This window comes from Catharus ustulatus, chromosome Z (assembly GCF_009819885.2).
Source record: "Catharus ustulatus isolate bCatUst1 chromosome Z, bCatUst1.pri.v2, whole genome shotgun sequence".
Taxonomy (NCBI): domain Eukaryota; kingdom Metazoa; phylum Chordata; class Aves; order Passeriformes; family Turdidae; genus Catharus; species Catharus ustulatus.
The window spans coordinates 28,343,973-28,367,640 of record NC_046262.2 but is presented as its reverse complement, the minus strand read 5'-3'; the positions used below and the strand labels follow the sequence as shown (position 1 = coordinate 28,367,640).

Here is a 23,668-nt window from a genome sequence, read left to right as displayed (position 1 = left end):
GCTTGAATGATGAACCATTGTTACTTTTTTGGCCAGAGGGGAAAAGGGATATACTTGAGAATCCTGCAGTTCTGCTCCATGAAAAGCTGAGCAGGTCTATAGCAATGATTCTTTTATTTCATATTATTAGATCTTTAATGGAATTGTAATTAGCAATAGCTTTTGTATTCTACACAATTAAATGCCGCATCAAAAAGCCACACTGGTTCATAGTTATATTTGTCAAATAAAGAAGTCCTGAACTGAAATACCAATAAGCCAATTTAGTTTGTGCATATGAACCAGGCTTTTCTGAGCATTTTTCACTTCCTAATAATGCCTGGCTATTTAGGAAGTAACATGCAGCTTACTGAAGCTAGTCTGCTCTTGCTTGCAGCTGTGTTTTGCCTTCCAGGTATCTGAAAACACTTAAATGACATGCAAATGTTTTTGATGGAAGGAAAAAATGTTATTACACATGTAGTGCTTAACTACATTTTTTGTGTTAGGATAGGAAGGACTTCCACTTACCTAGTTCCTATGAACTAAATGCGTTCTATTTTCATTTTCGTGTGTATTCTCTATAATGAGAGGAAAATACTTGACCTGAAATGACTTAAGGCATTGAAGGATAAACATGTGGCCCTGTCTCCCTGTATTCATAAAAGTGAAGCCACAAAACTTAGATTATACTAAAAGCTTAATTTCTAAAATAAGATTAGACAAGTTCAGCTTTGTATTTCAGAGAAGTATGAAATAGAGATTATTTAGCAGGAGCAGGTCTTTTCACTTTGTCTGTTAGTCAGCACATGTCCTGCTTTTCTAAGGAAGTAGCAAAATATTATGGTTCCATCAACCATTCAGGGATTCAAGCACTATCATTTTAGAAGTTAGGGTTCAGCTACAGAATTTATATTTTTATCCCCTTGTTTTGTTATCTTACTCATCTCATATACAGCACTTTCAACAGTAACTTGCTCTTTCTCCTACAGGGAAAAGAGAAATGTAACAATTCCTGCTGTCCAGTAGAGTTTGACGAAGACATTAACTTCAGTTCCATAACACTTAGCAAGCACTGTTGACAGCACTGCCTTGCAAAGGCTTATAAGAATTAACAAGAGGAGACTTCTTCACTTTTACTTCGCTTTTTAATATGCACATAACTTGTCCAGTCTCAAACAGGAAGTAGAAAGCGAAGAGGTCATCTTGTCCAGAAAGGGAATTATTTATGTGGTGGTATGATTCTACATTTTTGTACTGAGTCAGTACTTTGTCTATAAATGGCCCTGATATTTCAAAAACTCCTCTGTAGATAATTAAAATGTGGCTATCACCTTCAATGATACCCAGATTCAAAAAGCACCTTGGGAAGTAGGAGGAGATAGTCAAGTTCCCTTAGTAACCTTGAAGAGTCAAATGGGAAGAATGAGTGTCAGAATACACGAGGTCTGCAATGAATTAGGGAAGTAGTAACTATTTTACTTAACTGGGGTTGACCACTCTCATGATTCTGAATCACATTTCGCTATTGTGCTACGTAGGACAGCTTTCCGAGATTATTAAACACAACCTTACAGTAGCTAGTTTGAATGCTACTGGCAGGGAAGCCCTTGCATTCATGAATGTGAACTTGTCCATATTATTGGGACTACACAATAAATTATTTATTTTCAAATTAAAAAAAAACTGAGTCCAATGAGATTCCAGCTCTTCCATCTACTCTTTGTGTGAGCCTTTAGAGGGTGGTCGTGACTGAAGACTCTCTCTTACACCTAAATATTAGTTATTTTTTTTCAGAAATACGCAAACAGAGCTTACACTACTTGCTGACAGGTCAAGGAAAGCAGGAAAAAACACAAGATAAAACATGTTTTATTAAAAAAATACAATTGTGAATACCATTGTCATACATTTTTTTCATCTATATGTGATCTCCCTCAAAAAACCTATGCACTTAACAAAATGTAATATAACAGTAACTTGTGAAATGGGATCCAGGAACAGGTTTCTTCAGTATTTCTATGTAATCATGTGTATTACAATTAACATTCTTTTTAATTAACCTTAATGACAGTGCTAATTAAAATGTTAACTATGTTAATTAAAAATTAATTAACATTAACTACACATTAAATATGCATGTAAGCATGTATTTCATGTCCTAGAAGTAAGTAGATTTTCCTTTTTCCATTCCCAAGAAAACAAAATGGCCATCTAAAACAAGGGCTGTTCTTCCTAAATGTCTAAAGAATTTTATTATCCCCAGGTTGTAAATCAGAAGAGCAATGAGCAGTAACCAAGTAGTGCCAGCTGTATCATAAGGAAGATAAATGCCCAAAATGCTTTTCAAAGAAAGATATCAAAAAGCTCAGTATTACGTAATTTCCAAGCCATAGTTGCCAAGAGGCTTCAGTCATCTTTTCCAGACTTAGCTGTGAGCATCCGGCATTTTAAGGACTGGTATGGCACCTTGTCTTGTTGCGCCATCATCTTTTTTGAGGATCAAAGTATTGAAAAGATTCTTCAAAAGATGGAAAACTAGTTTCATGCAGGAAATGGAGATGAAGAAGGAAGAGAAAAAGGTTCAGAAGATGACCTATCAAGAACTAGCTGTGAAATTAATGATGGTCATAGACCTAAAGTGCTTTACCTGAAAGATATTTTCAATTAAATGTTTCTTTGAAAGACATTTGCCTAAACTTGAGAAGGCAGAAACTTTGATATTAAAATAAATACCTCAATATCTAGTCACATATGCAGAAGCCTGCGTTCAATAATTTTTTATGCTATAATAATTATTTCAACTTCATTATATTTTTCCTGTGTTACAACAATATAGAAAATTGTCATCACACAATAAATACAAAAAATTAATATCCCCTTTAGTAGATAGAATACATAACATTTGAGCTCTGAAATCTTCACAATAGTGGAAAAAAGTCTTCCCCTGCTCTCTCTAGGTCTTCTCAATTTGCATATCTGTAACAGGAAGAGTTATATGAAAAAATTATCTAATTACAAAATTATGAAGGCACAGAACACTTCATAGCTTTGGGACCCTTTCCTAGAGTTTGGAGGTACCAAAAAGTTTCCTTCATTGTCAAAATTAAAGATCTAAAATTACACTATTTCATCATTATAAGCCGCACCTGATTGTAAGCCTCACCTCCGGGTGTTGGCAACATTTCATTCTTTATCCATATATAAGCTGCACCGCATTGTAAGCCACACTTTCGTTCACAGCGAAGTAACCAATTTGTAACAATCAAGCGATCGCGGGTCTTACTGGCAGGTGCTCAATTCACGAGCTCTGCTCCCTCTGCAGGGCCGGCGGGGATGGAGCCCCCTGCCTCCTCCCCCCCACCGCAGGGCAGGCAGGAGCCCGCTTCCCTCCACTGGGCAACAGAGTAACCAATTTGTAACAATTGTGCGATCCCGGGTTTTACTGGCAGGTGCTCGATTCGCGAGCTCAGCTCGGCACCATGGCTCGCACTTCCAGGTTGGGAAATTTCCGAACTTTGTTCATATATTGGCCGCGCCTGAGTGTAAGCTGCATTTCCGGGTTGGGACCAAAATTTTAGTCAAAATGGTGTGGCTTATAATCGTGAAATTACTGTAATTAAAAAAGCAAACAGAAAAAGAAGGTGCTCATGGGAGGAAATAAAGTGGCAGTTTAAACATAGTGGTGGCATATGCTCTTTAGCAAATACAGTGAGATTGCCCCCTTTCTTTTAAAATCTTTAAAAATTCTTTTGAATGCATTTAGTGCTCCATCTGTCATTATTCCCAGTGGAATATTCCCAAGCCCTAACTCTTTGGCTTAGAGATCTACACCTGCAGGACCAGCAGGCTTACCTGTAACTTTACTGTAGTAAAGTGTAGCAGGGAGGGATTTGGAATGCAGTTAATGCAAGTGCCGTAGAAGTCAGCAAGAAAGTGAGATAAAAACTTCAGTAATTTCACCCTTCTCCTCCATACCACGGGATGTTTCACAGATTTGAGATACTTGATCATATATTTTCTTGCTTTGTTGAGACAGAATCACAGACCCTGAGACCTGCTCAAGCGGCCATGATGGCTTCCTGTCTCCTCCCTTACTGCCATCACAGATGTGCATGAGCAACTCTTTCTACAGCAAAAGTGCAAGCCAGAAAAACTACTGGTTTAGGTTGTTATATATTTCCACATCACATTTTCCTTTGTATATCTTTACTTTCTATTTTAAAAACCAGATTCATTATCTGATGTAACAAACAGCACACAATGAGTTGTGATGGTGAGTTTGCAAGACACAGAATGGGAGTCTATATTTCTCTTGAAGGCTGTTGGTTGAAACAGCAGGCTAAATAAACCAGCCTTGAATCAAGGCTCCAGTGGCCAGGGGTGGTTTATGCTGTGTGCAATTTGCTACTAGTTTTTCCTTTGTCATTTATACTTACATTTCAGCTCTCTGTCTTCAAAAGCATCATCTCTGCAGTCCTGTGTATCCTTATCTTTTGACAGCTCTGTAGGCAAAGGACATATATGCAGCAGTGAGCATAGCTTAAACTTTTCCTATAGTGATAAATCTGTGTTAGAAACTGCACCTCAGGCTATTCAGGATCTAGACCCACTTGAATGCCAGAGCAAGGGGTGAGATTAACATGAAATGCCACATCCGTTTGGGTAAGTATTCTTAAGAGAGTTTTTCTTAGGAAAAACGCCAATGGCCAGCATGAAGTAATTTTCACACAGCAGTTTAACTTGCAGTGATGTCCAAACAGCCATACAGCAAATTAAAAATACATCAACCAGTAACCAACCTGAGAGGCAGCAAAAGGATTTTAATCTCTTCTCTCCTATTAAGTCTCTTTGCTCTTTTCTTCATTTCTTTCAATACCACCTGTCAATGGTGGTTCTGGCCTTCTGTTGAGCTTTGCTCGTAGTAAATAGTATGCATATCACAACACAGTAACTAAGGCTTCCCAGTGTTTCTCTCAAGGGGGCCAAACTCTCTGTCATGAATGTTGTGACAAAGACCCTCATGCTATGATACCGGAGGAAAGAGGGGAACATGCCAATGCAGTTCAGATTGCAGCACAAAGTCTGCATATCAGGATGTGATGCCATTCTGAGATATTATGTTCCACAGAGCCTGTCCCATCCTATTGTAGACTTTCCAAAACACAGCATACTGCTCTATCCTTTACTTGTGCCTATTAGAAGTGCATCAGTTTCTGAAACAAGTATGCTTTTCTTTCTCATTTTCCTTTCGAAAGGATGACATGGTCATGAAAAGCCACTCTAATTTATAATTGCAATTTATAATTTATAAATGAAATGTAGAAAGCAAAATCAAAAATGAATTTTAATCTCCATTTAGGCATCACCATTACAAAGTTAATTCCCAAGCAGTTATTTCCACAAGATTTACACTCTGCTGGATTTATGTCAGATGTACATACTTGGTATTGATGAACTTGCCATAGGTGTTCTGTTGTCCTTATTTGCTCTAGCTGAAAGAAAATAATGGAAGTAAAATTCTTTAAACCACCCCAAATACTTGCTTTAGATCAAATGAGGAGCTTAAACACATTGGTGGGAGTGGCACACTTAGCATAGTATAATCATTTGCTCTCAAAACACTAAATTTCTTCAAAGATTTTAAAATAAATTCTTCAGTGCTCCCAGTCTGCTTATTTCCTTTCCAACTTCCTTTTCTTGTTTCTAGGCCAGAAGTCCATTGATACTATACACTAACATCACTGGAAAATACTTGTTCAAATGGTTTCCCATTGCATCTTTTCACCCAGAATTTTGACATATCAGAAAACAGGGATCAAGAAGGGGATCATCTTTTCAGTGCTTTTTGAGGGGAAAAATGCCCACCTTCTGGGAAGATTCTGTTCTGAAAAAAATCACTTGTCTGTTAACCCAGGACAGCTTAAGGTTTTAAGGTGAAAACCTATTGTAGCTAGTTCAGCTTTTGAATCAACTTGTAGTTTATCACACACACAGACACACATATGTATGTGTGTATAGATAAATAGATATGAAACTTAATGTGATATACATTATCACATACACATAAAAACAATAAATATTAGTCAGGCAGCACAGGAAACTTCTGACCTTCACTGAAATCCCCAGTGGGATTCTTTTGAACAGTACAGGATTTTGCTGTCTCTTCTTCCACTTTCATGCTCTGCTGCTATTCCTATCATGTTCTTAGGACAAGTACATTCTTATACTTGATGGATTTTCTACAGGCTTTTGCAGCCTGTTAGAATCACCTGCAAGCCTGCTAATCTTATGAATCCTCTCCCCCACCCAACTTATGAAAGAAAAAGAAATTAACAGTACTACTTTCTATTTAAGTAACAAGTTTAAACCCTTTCTTTTTTTCCTTTATTTTGGGTCCTAACTATGATTTTTTCATACTCAGATAACCTAAAAATTATTTCTCCAAGTTTTTATTTTGTTAACTAGGAAGTGAAAACAAATCATTGCCAATGCTTTAGCTTTTCAACATACTTTGATGCTGAGAATCTCCAATACTAATTTGTGAAGTGAAATGAGAAAGCTCAAATCTTAGCAAGGAAATCAGTGCAATGGTATGAAGACTAAGTGAGAATATTCTCGTAAAGAAACAGGTGCTCACAGTTCAGTGAAATATTTCAGAGAATGCGGAAAAAGCATTCTGGTCCCCAGTCGAAAGGGAGGATACAGAACAGGAATCTTCAATTTTCAGCAGGTTAAAAAAAAAGTGCTTTGATGTTGGAATAGGTTAGAAACTAATCTTACTGCTATACATCCTTATCTATAAAATAGTTCCTTATCTATAAGAAAGATTAACAGACATGCATGGGTAAGTGGTTTGTGAGGGGCGGATAACGTGTTTCACTCTGTCGGCTTGCTAGTATCTTCTAAAGTCCAGCGAAGAAAGAGAAACAAATGATGTGGTAAAAGTTTGTCTCATTCTACTCAGCAAGGATGAATTAACAGAGCAGAGTGATAATAACTGAGATGCTCTAAAATAAAAAATTTGCATACCTTTTCTTATGCAGAGCAGAAGTAGAAGCCCTGATCCAATAAAAGCAGTAGCAATGAGAGCTGCTCCAACAAAGCGTCTGCTCTCAGTCTGGAGAATGCCATCAGCTTCAAGAAAAACAAGTGGGGAATAAGATGTTACCTAATTGCATACGATCCTCCCTCTGCCTTTCATTTTCACAGGTTTGTTTGTTTGGTTTTTTTAACGCCATGAGCAGTTAAGACATGACAACAACATTTTAGATTGTGTCTAAGGTCAGGTGCTAATGGTGTTCTTAACACTTTTTTCAAATAAAGAGGAGGAGGGGAAAGATAGAGCATGTTAGTATTTGTCTTTGTTCTGTGCATTCCATGTGATAGTGCCTTTGATCTCATCAGAATTCTGCTTGTCAAAATGTAACATCTGGTTTAGTTTCCCAATTGGATTACAGGAAAAAGCTAATTGAGAGAGAGGATAGAGAGCTCCTTTCATCTGTTAAAGCTCTAAATGCAAAGGGTAAGTGGTCTCCTTGAATCCCAGATGTTTTTCATGTTAGAGTCATGCTTGCCTGTTGAAAGAACTGGCTCTTTTTTTTTACTACAACTTGCCTGTTCCAAACCCTTGTAAGGCCCAAAATATGTGCCTGCACAGGTGTTTGTAAAACTAGGTGGTGAACTGGACCAGGGAAATGACCTGACTAAGTAAGTGTCTGATAAAGAAAATTACTGGTTTTGAGTTGGATCAAGTGTCCAGTCTGGTTGAAAACATATCAGGCTATAATGCAGAAAAGAATAACCAAAAGGAAAAGCAGCAAACAAGCTGCCCAGTTAAAAGATCTAATTAGGAATTGTATTGGTCTTGTCCATTTATGAGTTTTTGTTCATTTTAGACTTTTTGAGGAAAAAAAATCTGTGTACAATTAGTTAAGTTTAAATATGCTCAAAGCAAAGGCTCTAGTGGCAGGAAGAGACCATATTGTTCAAGTTTATGTGATAGTAATCATCAACAAAGTAGAATATTCTTGAAGATGTGAGGATTAAATTTCTAGGTGCTGAGCTGCATGTCTTCCAAATAATGGAACTTTTTTAACATTTAGACCGAATTTTCACATACCTGCAGGTCACATAAAATTCCTGTCTTTAAATTCTGACATGTTACTATGGTGAAAGTGTACATTTATGACAAAACTTAATGACACAGGTATTTCTTTGTAGCCTCTTCAAAATTAGGAAAGAAGCAAATCATGGCTGATTCAACTGGGACAAAAACTACATTAGCACCTTGAAGTGTATCACCATAAATTAAATTTAGAAGTGTTACCTGCTATGTGTAAAATAGCAGATGTATTTTCTTGCAGCTCTTTATTCCAGAATATACAGTAAAAAATCTCATCAATTCCACTTTTGATTGTAAGGGTACTTGTCACATGGTACAACTGGTCACTTCCAGTTTCAAATCTTGTGCTTGCCTTGTCAGTAATATCTTCATGGTTTCTGTTTTGCCATATCACTTCAGCTTCTGGGTGTCCTTCTGACTGACATGTCAACTTCCATTCGTTGTGTCCTGTGCTCACCACTCCTTGGTTTATAATTCTGTAAGGAGCTAAACAATTGGGGGGAAAAAATCATTACCAATAGGAAACTAGGAGAGCAGCCTGTATTAAATGCAAGACACCTTTTCTTTTTCTCCAGCCCCCAGGGTCAAATTTCAGCATGGATTTTGACAGGAAAAGTAAGTCACACTATTGTGTCTGTAACTGGAGGTACAGGATTTATTACAATTCTGATGTGGTTTAGAAAGCTCACTAGGCTTTATGGCCTGTGTACTGTCTACATTCCTTACATATCACTGGGGACTAAAAGGACAGAACCTAAACAGAAGTGCCAAGTTACATGGCTGTGCAAGCACCATCAGGCAGCTCCCATCTCTGATGAGATTTCTTAAACTGCTCATCCAGATATGTCTTACTTCAGGGTGTCCCCTGAAATCTTTTAAGAGTATCAGAGTATTGAACCTCTGGTAGTAGCACACACACCCTTAACTTTCAGATGGATTGTCTTGTAGTCAGCTCCCCCATAGACAATAACACAGCGGTAAACCCCTGCATCTTTGAGCTTCACATCGGTGATCTGAAGGAGAGACTGTCCCAAGTTCAAATTCTCTTTCAACAATTTTATTCTTCCCCTAAAGTCAATGTGCTGATTTTTGAAGTCTTCCTCTCCTTTGTGAAGTACATAAACCTGCTTTGACTCATCTTTTTTTTCCCAGCTGACACTTAAATCTCTAAACTCTAATTCCCCATTCACTGGAAATGTGCATTGCATGGTCACGTTGTTCCCACGTTCCACAGTGAAGAGTGACTGAGGAGCCTCAACAGTGAATAAAGCTGAAAAACAAAATTTGGAAGAAAACTTATTTTTTTTAATAGTACACCTAACCTTTCAAGTAATGTCTTACCATATCCAAAGGAAATTTTAAGGACCAAAGTATCTGCTCTGTTCTGGAAAGTTAAACATTTTGGTATGTACTTGTCCAAGTGTGTGACAAAACACAAGACCTCTGCTGTATACACACACAATGGGCACTTACACCTGCAGACACAGTGCACACACACAGTGTGATGCTGTGCTGAAAACAGTGAACTGTACATGCACAGGCCCTCAGCTTTTGCTTTGAGAACACTGCTGTAGTAACTGGCAAGTGTTAGTACCTCTAATGGGAATGTTCTGTTTATATAAATGCCAATTTTTTTTTTACCCACGATGTTAAAGAACACACAATAATTCCCAGGTTTGATAGAGCTTAGAAAACCTTTTGTCTAATGACAATGGTACATTGTTTGAAATGGTACCTCTGGTGGAGCATTGAGAGGGATTTTAACCTGTCCCAATATCAAAATACATGCATCAAGTTTAATGCAAAGCTATGCTTAGATATTTTCACTTAAAACATTAAGGAAAAAAGCTCAAATGCTAGCAGCTGAGAGAAAACTGGAAATTAATATTTGTGTGCTTATACATGGAAAGAAAACATACTAAAACATAGTAAAACAGTTCTACTGCTTTTTACAGCTTGGCTTCTTACCAGTTAGGAAATGCCAGTAGAATAAAAATATATACAAAAACAAAGGTCTTCCCATGATGCAGGTTGAACCTAAAATGATAAAATAATAGAGAAATATAAATATATACTCATTTTCTGACTTGCACTGTCAAAAACCCTTTTGTAGTCAGTTCACATAAAGAACTGGAGAGAAGACACTGGATTCCACCCTATTTAAAAACTACACCCAGTAGATAGGCAGAAGTCTTCCTGCATGGGTAGGTCCAGGAAAAGCATCTCACTTTATTTGCTTTAAACATCTGTTCTTAGCTATGGCTGAACAGGTGCTTTATCATTATTTTTGATTAGTAAATTAGTACTCACAAATACCAATTGTTCTTCAACTGTACCTGGAAATACTGCTCCTAACAGGAGAATGAAAATATTTTGTATACTCAGTGCAGGAAATAGAACTTGGTTCTTCCCCACCTGTTTGCTTTGCTTTAATGAATACATCCTGCTCTTTTACCCTGGTCCAACAGTATGTATCAGAAGGCTGCAAAGTTACATATATTGTGTAAACAATTCATGGAAATAATTCATGCAGTAGCTCATCTCATGACATATATTTATGTAGTAACAATTATTTAGCAACTATTCACACGATAGTGCCTTTTAAAAACAGTGGCAAAGCCAGTCAATCTACGAGCAGAATCTATTGCCTTGAATTTCTGCTGCTTTACCTCTGAATACAAAACTACAGTAATTTCACGAATACAAGCCGCAGCAATTTGACAAAAATTTTGGTGGAAACCGGAAGTGCGGCTAATAGTCGGGGGCGGCTAATATGTGAATAATTTTCTGACATTTACAACCCCAGACGTGCCAGCCAGAGTGCCGAGCCAAGCACCTGCCAGTAAAAGCCGGCATTTCGCAGTTGTTACAGTGTTACTGTGTTGCCCTGGCTCCCTGCAGGCAGCACGGGGGGCAGGGAGAGAGGCGGGAGAGCTCTCTTCTTCCCTCCTCTGCCGCAGCCCAGGGGAGGAGGGGGGGGTGGCGCCGCCATTGCCGCGGCCCGGGGAGCCGACGGGAGCCCTGCGCAGCCATTGCCACGGCCCGGGGAGGACGGGGGCGGGGCGCGCCACCATTGCCGCGTCTCGGGGAGCCGACAGGAGCCCCGCGCAGCCATTGCTGCGGCTCGGGGAGGAGGCGGGGTGCTTTGTCTGCGCCCGCCGCCGGCACCACGGGCGCGGGAAAGCTCCGTCCCCGCCCGCCGCCGCTGCCGTAGGAGCGGGGGAAGCTCCGTCCCTGCCTGCCACCGCGGGGCAGCGCCGACCCGGGGTGACCGAGCCCAGTGGCAGCGGCGGCCGGCCCCGAGCGGCAGCACCGGACTGGGCCACCTGGCCCCGTCAGCGGCCCCTAGCGGGCCGAGCCTGCACAGCCTTAGCCCAGCCAGTAAACCCTGCCCTCCCGCGGTTCTGTTACTAATTGCACGCGAGTCCTCGCTGCGAATGACAGAGCGGCTTATATTCGGGTGCGGCTTATCTATGGACAAAAACCGAAATATTTGCCAACACCCAGAGATGCGGCTTATACTCAGTGCGGCTTGTATTCGTGAATTTACTGTAATTTCATTTTTCTGTCAGAAGTTTTTCCCCTCTTCACTGACATAGCTTTTATAGTCCCACACAATATTTTAACATTTTAAAATGCTTATTAATATAAACTCATAGGTTTAATCTTCACAAACCCACTGCTTTTGGTAAGTCTGTATTTTAAGTCAGAGCAATAGTAATATCCAGTAGTGACACCATTTTTCAAATTACTCTTAAGAAAAATTCAAACATCATAACAGATATCTTTCATGAAAACAGAAAATGGTAGATTTTTTTTTTTTCTAAATACAATCCTAATTTTGGATACCCAAAAATCCACAAAAATAGGGAAGGATTGCCTTTATCTGTTTTCTAGTGGTAGTTTCAGAATCTGTATAAGAAATCAGACAACTGTAATACCCATGACACTTCCTAAGTGATGGAATTCTATCTTGACTGCCATTCTTCACCATTTTTATAAGAGGTTTCTTCCTTCTTTCTCTGGTTGTAAACTTGAGGATGATAGTGAAAAAACAATATTGTCCCGTATTTATAAGACACATGCCTTTACAGTGCTGTGGCTTAAGGAAACTAGACTCCTTATAACAATTTGATTCAAGCTACTTCTTTTCCTCAGATTGCTGCTGCCTGATCCCAACAGCTGATTTGCAGTACACAATGCATATGGAGCTGAGAAAGGAGGGCAATCTATTACATTGTTAACAAAATAAGCGTGGTTTGAAAACATGAGCAGGAAAAATACATAGAAGATTCTTAGGGTGTAAAACCAGATTAATTGATAAATCCTAGGCTTCATAAAGTGGTTAGATATCAGACTTATTCCTTACCCACAAGTGGTATCCTTAAAAGCACTAGAAAACTGCAGCCCAATCCTGTGGGTCCCCAAGAGCTTCTCTGAACCTGTAGGCATTGAACCTGTATGCCTCCATCATGATTCCCCTGCTTGAGTAGCAAGCACCCCAGACCACCAAACTAAGCTCCAAAGTAATGCTTCTCAAACAAGACAGAGGTATATCAATTTCACAAATATGCCATAATATCCTTTCTCCTGGAGACAAGCCTGAGACTGACTGGGTCTTGTTCTGCACTCCCCATGTCAGAATGACCAGAGTGCACTCACACTCAAAATACCTTTTTTTTTTTTTAAGTAGAGGCTGTAGACTGCTCATAACAAAGCCAACTGCCTGAACTAGTGCACTGCTTGGAATAAACAGTATGTGCTCTGCAGTCAAGATACTGAAAGATGCCCATACTCCTGCCTGCAACCTCTCTTCACCTTTTTGACAGGAAAAGTGAATGTTGGCATGATCTCCAGGAGAGGTGTTCTGATTAACTCCTGGAAGACAGATGACAAGAAGTTACCTTTTATAGTTCTATGTTTATGTCCTGCAGTTGATGAGATTTCTTAGCATGCTTTCTCCCTATTTGGAGGAAAAACAAGCTTTACAGTACACAGAATATGTATGACTATTACTTACAAATTTCCTCAAGGCTGAGAAAGTTTGCTTCTGCATTCAATTTTTCACTTTCAGGAGGAAAAAAATGTAGGTCCAGGTCAAATCCACGTTCACATGCAAAAAGAAAACTACTGCAATAACCATTATAGAACCTTCTCCTGTTTCACCTTGAGCAGAAGGATCCTCTGGAACAGTTTGAGACCTTAATGTCAATCAAAGTCCTTTACTAAAGCTATCTGCTTGCTAATTTTCTTACAGAACCTACCACAATACCTCTTCTGTCCTCCTGCCAGCTTCCAACATCTGTGGCAAAAATTTTTTTAAAAGCAAAAAATATTCACTGTGGAAATTGCTCCTCAGTACTGCTGCTGTATGTTTCTGCCACAATCAAATGAAAAAGACAGGAAAACAGAACTATTTGTCAAAGACTTCATGTGACAACTTAAATGTTGATGTAACTACACCTACTTCTTTAGGAAACTTCCCCATTATTGGAAAGTTCCCCAGTAGGGAAAATTCTATATTGCTAACAGTGGTTCACAGTAACCAAAGACAATAAATGTTGCAAAAATTAGAGCATAAAATGCCATGGGCGTTTTAACAAACATGTAATCCAACCAAAGCTATGTGTGAGCACCAGTCCTTGGAACACCAGTTGCAAGTATTCATCCATCTACACAAAGTCAGGGTCCCTAGATTATTAATGTAAGACAGTACCAAACAGCTGCTAACTAGAGCAAGAACTTTCTACTCAACTACCTCATGTCCGTAAAGGTCATAGGAATAGGAATAATGTAGGAATAACAGGAAAAGCATTTCCTACCCTCCTCTTGTAAAGACAGATACTCTCTTCTCGAGATTTGGGCACAGTGAAGACTCCTTGCCTTGCTACTGTGTAGTGAAAGAGGAGTTCTTAATCCTATGCACTATGTTAGCAAAAAATAGAGAGCACTGTTGTTTTGATTTTCTTGATTCTAGAAGTCATTTAAGAATACACAAACACCACCACCACCACCCCCCCCCCCCACCGCCAAGTGTTAGAAGCAAAAGGACGTACGTACATTAACTCGTAGACTGTAGCAGGAGAACCGGGTCAACAGCACAAAATCCAACTCTAAACATATGTTTCAGTGTAAATTCATTCTCTTAAGTTGTCTTCACATATCTCAAAAAAGGGTTGAAATTCTCTGAAGAGTTAAAATATTGCGAAATGACCACTCTAAAAATTTTCAGTGTTTTCTTCTTTCCACTTGACAGCCCATTCTTAGTATTTGTCATGGAAGAAACACCACGTAATTCACAAAAATGATTAAGGTTAATGTTTTTATTGATGTGTGAGATGAATGTGAAAACTGTGGTATATAAAATAGCTGAGCGTAACATTTAGGTTTTAACAACCTTAGAAGATTGAGGGGGTGGATATCTGCAGTAGGTGAAACAGATAAATGTTAATTTCCACTGGGTTTTTTGCTGCTCTTAAAAATAGGCTAAATTATATTGTCTAATTACCGTGAAAAAAAAAAAAAAAAAAAAAAGAAAGAAAAAAAAAAAGGGTGCAACAGAAAGAAACTGAAATACATTTGTAAAATACTGTGAGATCAGAGTAGCCACGTATTTAGTGACCTCTCAATGTCAGGAAATTACTTTTTGCTTTTTCATAGCTTGTCTCGAGGTCACAGGGCTGCATTTTCCATGTAAATGCTTAGCAGCAAATAAAAGACCAAGACAGTGGGGTTTCATTTTCTTGAGTTTCTTTTTGTTCCTATTATTTAATGTTGTCGTACATACATGCATATATATATATACACACACACATACACATCTACATGCACACAAACACTTTTCACTGCGCATTCTAAACTCTGGTGACGGGGCTTGAGTTTTGGGGATTTTTCACCTATTTTGCAATAAACTTCCCAGACGCCTATCTCAGTCCTGCCTGTCACCGGGCATTCCCAAAGACAGAAAACGCCTTCAGGGAGCACTCACCCGGGCAGGCTGGGGCCGTGGTCGGCTGAGGGCGGGATGAGCTCGGTGCAGCGCCGGGATGGGGTTCCGGCTGCCGGGAGCCCTGCAGAGCTGCGATCCGGCTCCTCGCTCTCCGCCCGGCGGCTCCTCCCTACCTGGGGCATCCTCTACCTGGTGGCTCTCTCCTCGCCCGGTCGCTCACGCAACAGGTGTCAGGTGTGTTACACACCGGCCCCAAGCCCCTCCCGATGCGGATGCGCCGGCCGTGGCAATGCCGGGAACCTCTCCCTGCCGCAGCCCTTCGCGGAAACCCACTCCGAAAACCCCCAGCGCCCTGCTCCTAAGGCTCGCGTTTCCCAATTCTTCAGCCGTGGCGGAACAAGGAGTTCGTCATGCAACTTAGTTGTTCCTGAGAGCGGAGAGCTCTAGCGGGGGGGCGGAGGGGGGGCGGAGGGGGGGCGGGCGGGAAAAACCACCTAAACAAAAAAACAAAACCGCCACCAGTATGTTCCCTACCTCACCCTTCTTCCCTTGCCTTTTCCTTCTCCCTTTTTTTTTAACGTGGTGGGTTAGCTTTATTCACTTGCTAAAGGAATGGCTTACATGACTAATACATACTCAGGCAGAGGATGACTGCTGTCAAAAGACTGGAAATGACACAGTATCCAGGATATCTGTAAATTCCAAGAGCCGTGTCCTGCTTCTAGAGAGACAAAGTAGCAATTTATTTATATAGTTCTACTCCCTGCCACTTAAAGAGCCTTCTGAGAGACAAACCTCCAATTAATTAGTGTAATAATATAACCTGGAAATACAATGTAGTGTATAGTTTCTTTGCTGCAGCATATTTCTTGCGTTATGAAACATAACTCTAACAAGATCTCAGTCTTAACTTTTTCTGTAAGAAAGCAACCCTGAAATAAGAATATTACTCAAGATGTTACCAAAGAACCAAGGAGCCATTGTGAGAATGGTTTACTAATGAGTATATTTACAGGGTAACATATAAATCAAATACAAAATTGTGGTCCATGGTAGCATGCACGTCTCAGGGATGTGTACTGAAGGAGGGGAAGGACGCCCAAACCACTATGCACTCGGTACCCTAAGCGTCAGGTACTGCCACCTGCAGTATGTCGTTAATGGTTTTATAGACCATAAGCCGTCAGGTGGCTGAGAAACCACAGGAAACCCCACCTGGAAGCCATCGGGTATTCTGTTGATGTGGCATATTGTTGTGGAGGTGTTGGATCCGTTTAATCATGTTCAAACCTTCCAAAACCAGTTAACATGAGTCCCTCCAAAAGAAGGATGTAGATGTGAGGTTATGCAGTAAAAAACTGCTCTCACACCCTTACAGATGCCTCCAGACAGACAATGTCTGCTGTCCCTGCTGCTTCCAGGCCCTTCCCAGGGGATATCAGTCCAACAGAGACCCATCTTCCCCAGCACAGAGGAGCACAGAGGCCTCGAGGCAGGCAGAAGCCCAGATAAAGGACTCAGAGGAAGCTCATATTTTAATAAGCTTCAAATAGTTTAGCAATAAATGTGACATTTGAAAATGGCAAGTTAACTTACACAGCTATGTGGCGTAAGTGAGTTACAAAACGGTCATGAAACCAGACAAAATAATTGTAAACTAAGCTGTGAAGTTTCTTTCCAGTAAGAACAAAAAATGACTACAGAAACATTTCCAGAATTAAGTGGAAGCTTCTAGTTTATGATAAACACTTCAAGCTAACTAAGAACACCAGATAGCTTAGGGACCTCCCAGGTTTATCTTAGCTCTGTAGGTACTTTTCCTTCACACAATTCCTATTTTCAGAAGCCAAATATTAATTCAGGACATTGATCTGTATTTCTTTCAAACTAACTATTTTGATGGATAGATTTTGGAATTTAATTTTGTAGATAATCTTTTGAGTTCAGTGAAATCAATCAGGCAGACTGGTACAGATATAACCTGCTTTCCAGATACTAACACTATAGGCTGTCTCTAGCATGATATGTTTCCTTCTCAATCTGGATTATATAATTGAAGAGAATCATGAATTATTTAATGTCCAAATCATTATGGTAAAATTCAAACTGATGCATCCAAGTGCACTACATATAAAGATAAGAGGAAGAACGCTTGCTTAAGAGGAAGAACACTTGCTTTCTTTCAAATATTTCTTTTCATTCTAATTCTGTGTTCTTTCTGTGTTCCTAATCATGTAGCAATTGCAAATAATTTACCCAATAAATATATGCATTGGCACAAATTATAACTATTTCCATCTTCGGTTGACTCAATTTTTGGGTTTTTTAGGTATCACAGTCAACATTTCCAAGGTTCAACTATTTTTGGACCAGCTGTTTGTGGAGAAAATACATCTCATAATTTCAATATTATTTTTAAAAATATGACAAGAACAAAGGAGACATGACTGCCTGTCTAATGGTTGCCAGATTTGCATTACTGTGAAATGTCTTTATGACTGTGCATGGGTCATCTGTAATGGCAGCAATACCTGTAGCTTTCTGGACTACAGAAACACTGCCTGCCTTCAGAAATGATGACAATCTAACAGCACCATGCAATATATGATGCTGTCCAATGTTTTTTTCTGTGGTCTCCATACCATGACCTGACAGACTGGGAACTGGAACAGCGGGGGCTAGGTCCCCCAGTGTGGTTTCATGAATATTGACAATATCAGTGTAATCACAGAATTCTGCTCATGTGTGGAGCCACAAGTGGTGCCAACAAGGAGAGGCAAAGCTACAGCCCCTGCTGCAGGTGGGCTCCTGCCAGTGTTTGCAGTCTGACGTAGCTCAAACCAGCCTCCCTTCCATGGGCATGAGTCACAGCGGCTTCTTCTGCCCTATGGAAACTAGCCTCCATTCCCCATGCTACTTCTTAAATCCTAGATTCTTTCTTCAGAAACCAATAGTTTCCCTAGCAATAAGCCACAGTTCTGCTCCTGCAACTCTCCCTTATCTATTCCTGTGTTACTGAAATCTGCTGTCCCGTTGCCTAACCACTCCACAGAAAGCACCTCTCTGTAACACAGAGGTCTGCCAGAGGTCCACTGCACTCTGAAACATGTTTCTCCTCAAGAAAAGATTTGGACAGACCAAAACGGTTTGCTTGGTTGCAAGGGCCTCAGTGGGTGAAGATGGATGGTATCTTTGGTAACCTGCTTTGAAAGAACATTATATTCTCACAAATTTATCAGCGAGGCACCCACCAATCACAATTCTGTCTGATGGAGTCTAGTTAAAGTAACACCTGTCAGTAGCTGCCAGTGCAGCAGTGCCATCTTGCGTGGAGCTGGAGTATACCAAGAAATTTCTCCCCTGGATCTCTGCTGCATCAGATATTCAGGGGAGAAATCAAATACTTGTTAAATACTTCAAAAAGTCACAGGCATTTTCAAAATATAACTAAAATAGTTCAAGTTTTTGGAAATTCTTTACTTCATGTTCTTTACTACAAGTAAAATCGCTAAGCAAGTTTCCACAACAGAAAAATCTTTTTTTTCCCTTATTTTTCTGTCATTTTTGCTTTATTAGTAATAATAGTAATTTGAAAATTTAAAAAATTTAAAAAATTGTAAAAAAAGAGGGAAAACGGGAAACCAGCTGTCTTCTAAGTATTTTTAAAATACAAAACTATTTGAAAACAAAACTATTTGAAAAATGCCCAAATTTAGAAAATAAGTATTGGCAAAAGCAAAAAAGATGTCAGCAGATTGAATGAGTAGACTGTTTCCGGAAAAAAACATTAACTCTTGTGGTAAGACAAGATGTCAAATTACACTATGAGGTGGTGTTTGAAGTGCTGTGGTATCCTCACAGACTCAAGTTGGAAAATGGGATGAGATACTCTTTAGTCCCAAAAGAATTCTGGATATTAGAGCATGGTGCTAGTATTATCAGGGTTGTAGGTTTAATCCCCATACGGGCCATTCATGTAAGTTGGATTCGATGATCCTTGTGGGTCTCTTCCAACCCAGAATATTTTGTGATTCGGTTATTCTGGCACTGATTTGTAACCCTGTTCTAAAGGCCAACTGATAGAGCATAAATTTCTGACACAATATTTTTAAGTGTGAAAATTTAGTTTCTTTGTATTTCAAAGCCAGTCTGTAATTACAGACGAAAGGCAGAAGGTAAGAAGTGTAAAGCAGCAAAGGCACTTTTAATTATTTTTGATTTGCATGTATTGCATAGATCACAAGCCTAGCAGGGCCTGGGCATCTACTCGTGTGGGATGGGTTTCTTTAAATTTCGTGGGGAGGTTTCCACAGCGGGGCGGGATTCGGGGCAGGCTCCTCCCTGGGGTGGCTTCTCCTCATCCTCGCCCGCCTCGCCCGGCTCGCCCGCATCCCTGTCCCGTGCGTTGTGCGCTGCAGAGCGCCATGGGGTTCGTCGTCTCCAAGGCCATGAACGACAGCCTGAAAGGGCAGCAGGAGTTTATGCGGCTGCAGGTAACAGGGAGGCCGGCAGCGGTGCGGGGAACCCGTGCCCACTCCGGCCGGGCCGGCTGCACCTGCCGGGCTTTGCTCTCCGCCCGGGGTTCAAGGTGCTCACCTGCAGCAGCGGGCTCGGGGTGCAAAGCACTGCTCTCTGGGCCAAAGGACTTCCTCTACAGTCTGCCTTAACAAGCTGCAGAAGTGGAAACTATCGTTAAAGTAGACAGACACTAAAAGCAGTTTTGGACCCCTACTTTGAAAAGTACATTTATGCTGAAGTTGGGCTGTGCTGCTGCACCGTAACACTGCACTGTTAAGAAACATGTATATTTTAAAGTGAATCAGTCATAATGGAGTTGCTAAAAATTGGATCTTGTACTCTTAAAATACATGAGTTAAGTATGTTTCAATCTTCCACTATTTAAAAATTTACGAACAGTTCTTTCCTTAAGTTCAATTAGGTAACTGCAGCTAATTGAGACCTCAGACTAGAGCATAGGGATTTTATTCCCTCTCATAAAATAAGAAAATAGGGGCAAAGAAAAAGGAAAAACAGTTTGATTAGGGTTCAGAAAGTTGTGCCAAACAGACTTACAGTATAGCACTGACTTTCTGATTTGTTGTTAAATATCCTGTAAATCCTGTAGCTATAAATACTTAAGAGTGTTTATAAATAAGCGCTGGAATGCAATCTAAGGGATTTTGCTGCAGTTTGTTCCTTTAGTTTTGCCTTTAGATTGAACACAGGTTAAATTTTTAGAATGTTCAAAGTAGTGATGGACGAACTTCCAATTTACTAAATTGCCGGTAGATGGCATATTCTTGTTTACAAAGCAGTGTGCAGATAGTAGGTCTTGTAGGATCACAAGTAAACTGAACTCTGAAGGTGACCTTGGAAATGTGTCTGAGAAGAAACATAGCATAAGGAAAGGTGATATAATAAAACCGTGGATAACTCTTAACTGTTCAAAGAATGCAATCTTTCACACAGCTTCCAGACATCATTTTCTGTCTGTACTGTGTTACGTGTTTCTTAGATGCAACCACAAGTTTTGTAGAAACAAGCTTTTGTATAAGTCTTTTTTTTTTTTTTTTGTCCTGTAGAGAGATGTTCCTCCCACCGCCGAGGTTTTTGGAAATCCATATAATGGCAAGATTTTCTGTTTGGCAGATTAATAGTGAAATTAAAGTGGAAAGTTGCTTCGTGAGCTACTTCTCTGCTGGGCAAGTAGAGTTGAGGAAAGAGCTTGAATTCAAGCTAGCATTTGTAGCTAGCTGCAGACTTAGAATGCCAGTCTGTCTTGGCTACTTCTAGCTCAAATGCTGAGGCATTTATAAAAAAACAAACTTTGAGGGCAGTTACAAAAATACCCTTTCAAAATTATATGTAAATTTTTTTGCAAGATGTTCTTGAGGAACTCCCCTTGCATTGTATTTCTTCTTTTTGACAGTATTTATGGCCAGAATTGTACATTTCTTTTTAGCACTACAAACACCTGATCATATCTGATTCCTACTGTGTTTGCAGACACACCTGTCATGTTAGAAAACCCCCATCTTTTGAAAATGCATTGTTTTGGTTTAGGGTAAATTTGGGAGGAAATTTTTGAATGGGTTCCCTCTAGGAAACAGATTCAAGTGGCCCTTCCCCTTATTGCTTTGGGAAAATATTTTTTGGAGAGAAGTGGGGAAAAAAATTGGTTTTTTAATAGGCAAAGCACTCCCCAGCATGAAAAAATGAACAATACTAAACAAAAGAATTTTTTGTAGCTTTAAAGAGACAATAAAGTCAGAAGAGTCCCTTTTGTGGGCTGTAGTTTGGTTTTCTCAGTCTCTTCTCATTTCCCTCTGGGAAATGCCATAGTCCAGGCTGGGCGTGGTGGGCCACAGGTGTGAGCTCCTGGTGCTCCTCTGGGTTTTCAGTCCAGAGCAGTTTTAAACAATTTTAAGGAGAAGGAAAAAAAAAAAAAAAGAACCAAACAGTTCATGGAACTTCTCTGCCTCAGCTGATTAAAAACTAATTAAAAGGTAAGGAGAGCTCTCTTCTACTGTCCACTGCGGACAACACAGTCTGTGTAAAGGATGTGGGGGAGCAAGTGCAGTCTCTGATAACAAACTCTGCACCTCTTCTCTTTCTCTTCACTTTTGGAACTAGTCTTAAAGTTGTAGAACTTAATATCTAGCACAAATAGAATAGACATTTGGGGATATAAGCATTTTAAAGTCACCTTAGGACATGCATGAAGCGTACAGTTGAATTGGTTGTAAAAGATTCGGTGGGGGCAGGGGGTAAACTAAATTTTATATCATTAGGGGATGGAAGAATGTAGCCCTGCCTCAAGCTTGGGGAAAGTGTAGGGAAGAGGAAAGACTGCCATTTGTCTTTTCCATATGTGACTAAAACCTGTGACATGGAGTCTTCTGCTAGACTTCCAGGCTATTTGTAGAAAATGGTATAACCTGATTTATTTGCTTTAGACAGAAATTGTAACTAGAAATACTTGCGGAAGTTAGGTCATGCTAGGACCAGAATGAAACAACTCAATTTAAAGCATTTATATATTCTTATGGTGAAATACTGGGGCTTGGATTAGTTCACTATCAGTTTAGACATCTTTCTGTGAAAACCGTCATATTGATTAATAAAATAGAAGGTTACACTTGAAGCAATATGATGTACTTACTATAAGATATTAAAAATTACCAATTTGTTTTAAATGTAAATCAACCTCAAAACAACATGTGAGATCAAAACTTCTTGAAGCTTTTCATAGCATGATTGAGATTAAAGGAATAGGGTACAATTGTTACTCTATGTCAATTGATGTGGGTCAAGAATTCATCAGAATTATTACACCTGGAATGCCTTCCGTACTAGCAATGATGGTGTGACAGAGCACAGAAACAAACTAGTCATTCTTTGAGTAGACCTGGAATGAAACACAATAGGTATTGGTGAGATAGTCAGAAGCTGTAAACTTCTCCTGCTCCTTGCAGATGACTAAGTGTCCTAATGTTACTGTAAAGTTCTTGGAACAAGATTTTTATGTGTTATTAATTTCTGTGATAGAACACCTTAAAAAAAAAAAAAAAACCAAATATGTGTATGCTCTCCTCTGAACAGAGAGAAAATACAAAGCTATTTAGTGATTGACTTATTTCATGTGGAAGATTGTAGGTTGGAAAGAGACTTTTGCAAAAAAAAGAAGGCAATAACATGATAGAAGTTGCTAAAGACCTCTCCAAATCCCAAACTTGGTGAATGCTGAAGCTCAGTCAGTTTTAGTCGTTCTGATACCTGTTGGACCGCCAAACCAGCCTGACTACTTCAGCATGAGACATTATTTGAAGATGTTGTCCATGGGTTTTTTCTTTATGCCTTTCTTGAGATAACTCTGAAAAGAAAGGATTGTGGCCTTGTAAATTGTATCTTAATGGTTTTTGGAAGAATAATAAGAACTCAGCTGTTTGCCTTGATATTGAAGGACTTGCTAGTTGTTTGTATTGTCTTTGTGTGGCTCCAGAATGAAATACCAGTCTGTGTCAAGTGGAGACTGTTTGTGGTAGAAGTTTGTTGAGGCTTCGGTTTTATCATGAGCCTGCTTCTTGACGTGTAGTTTGCAAAATTATTTTCAAACACTTTAATGTATCAGATCAACAGCTCAAGGCTAGTATATGGCCTTGAAAAGTGCTTTTCCTGAGGCTGAATGAGTTAGAGGAGGTCTCTGCTCCAGGCCACAGTGCAGTTATAGCAGACTTTTGTTTTATATGAGCTCTGTGTGTCCTCTTAACACAATTAACACAGGAATTTCGTGTATTTCTTTAGTCAAAGTGCTATGTTCTGTACTTTCTGTTCTAGTGAGGCTTTTAGTCCTTGTCCTTGTTTTTTTAACATCCCAGATGTATACCTTAAGAAAACTATTGCAATAAATATTTACTAAGAGAGCCATTTTAAGATGTATGAGGCAGCCTGGAAAATTATACATGTCTGAAAGCAGCAAGTAGGAATGCAAAAATGTTTGTGGCTGATTATGCTTTCCTCAGTATGGATTAAAACAGTTTAAATATTTCTTATTAATATTTCTAGACAGTGACCTTGCTGTCCAGAGCCAGGTGTCAAGAACGCTAACAGGTTGC

General features: G+C 39.6%; 2 protein-coding genes across 8 annotated transcripts in view; one reads left to right on the top strand and one right to left on the bottom strand.

The window, feature by feature from the left end:
• The window catches only part of PLGRKT (plasminogen receptor with a C-terminal lysine), a 72,980-nt gene that overhangs the window by 26,361 nt on the left and 22,951 nt on the right, over positions 1-23,668 (top strand). For 2 of the 4 annotated variants that reach the window (XM_033085224.1, XM_042780139.1), the window contains exon 2: positions 7,026-7,191. The exons of 1 other annotated variant lie outside the window; for it this stretch is intronic. In XM_033085224.1, the coding sequence (XP_032941115.1) occupies positions 7,144-7,191 (48 nt within the window). In that variant the 5' untranslated portion in view covers positions 7,026-7,143. Of the gene's footprint in view, positions 1-7,025; positions 7,192-19,393; positions 19,547-23,668 lie in introns of those variants that run through there. One more of the 4 variants, XM_033085221.1, reaches the window with a different exon arrangement.
• LOC117010589 (programmed cell death 1 ligand 1-like) lies at positions 1,836-15,448 on the bottom strand. 4 transcript variants are annotated; one of them, XM_033085216.1, is made up of 10 exons: positions 15,093-15,448; positions 14,165-14,290; positions 13,009-13,067; positions 10,073-10,141; positions 9,024-9,374; positions 8,309-8,590; positions 7,012-7,116; positions 5,424-5,474; positions 4,419-4,484; positions 1,836-2,958 (listed from the first exon to the last, which is right to left on the bottom strand). In XM_033085216.1, the coding sequence occupies exons 4-10, from the start codon at positions 10,125-10,127 to the stop codon at positions 2,936-2,938; spliced, it is 933 nt and encodes a 310-aa protein (XP_032941107.1). In that variant the 5' UTR covers positions 10,128-10,141; positions 13,009-13,067; positions 14,165-14,290; positions 15,093-15,448; the 3' UTR covers positions 1,836-2,935. The 4 variants fall into 4 exon arrangements, with proteins under 4 accessions (XP_032941107.1, XP_032941106.1, XP_032941105.1 ...); XM_033085215.1 differs by lacking the exon at positions 13,009-13,067 and having other exon boundaries at positions 13,125-14,290; XM_033085214.1 differs by lacking the exon at positions 13,009-13,067.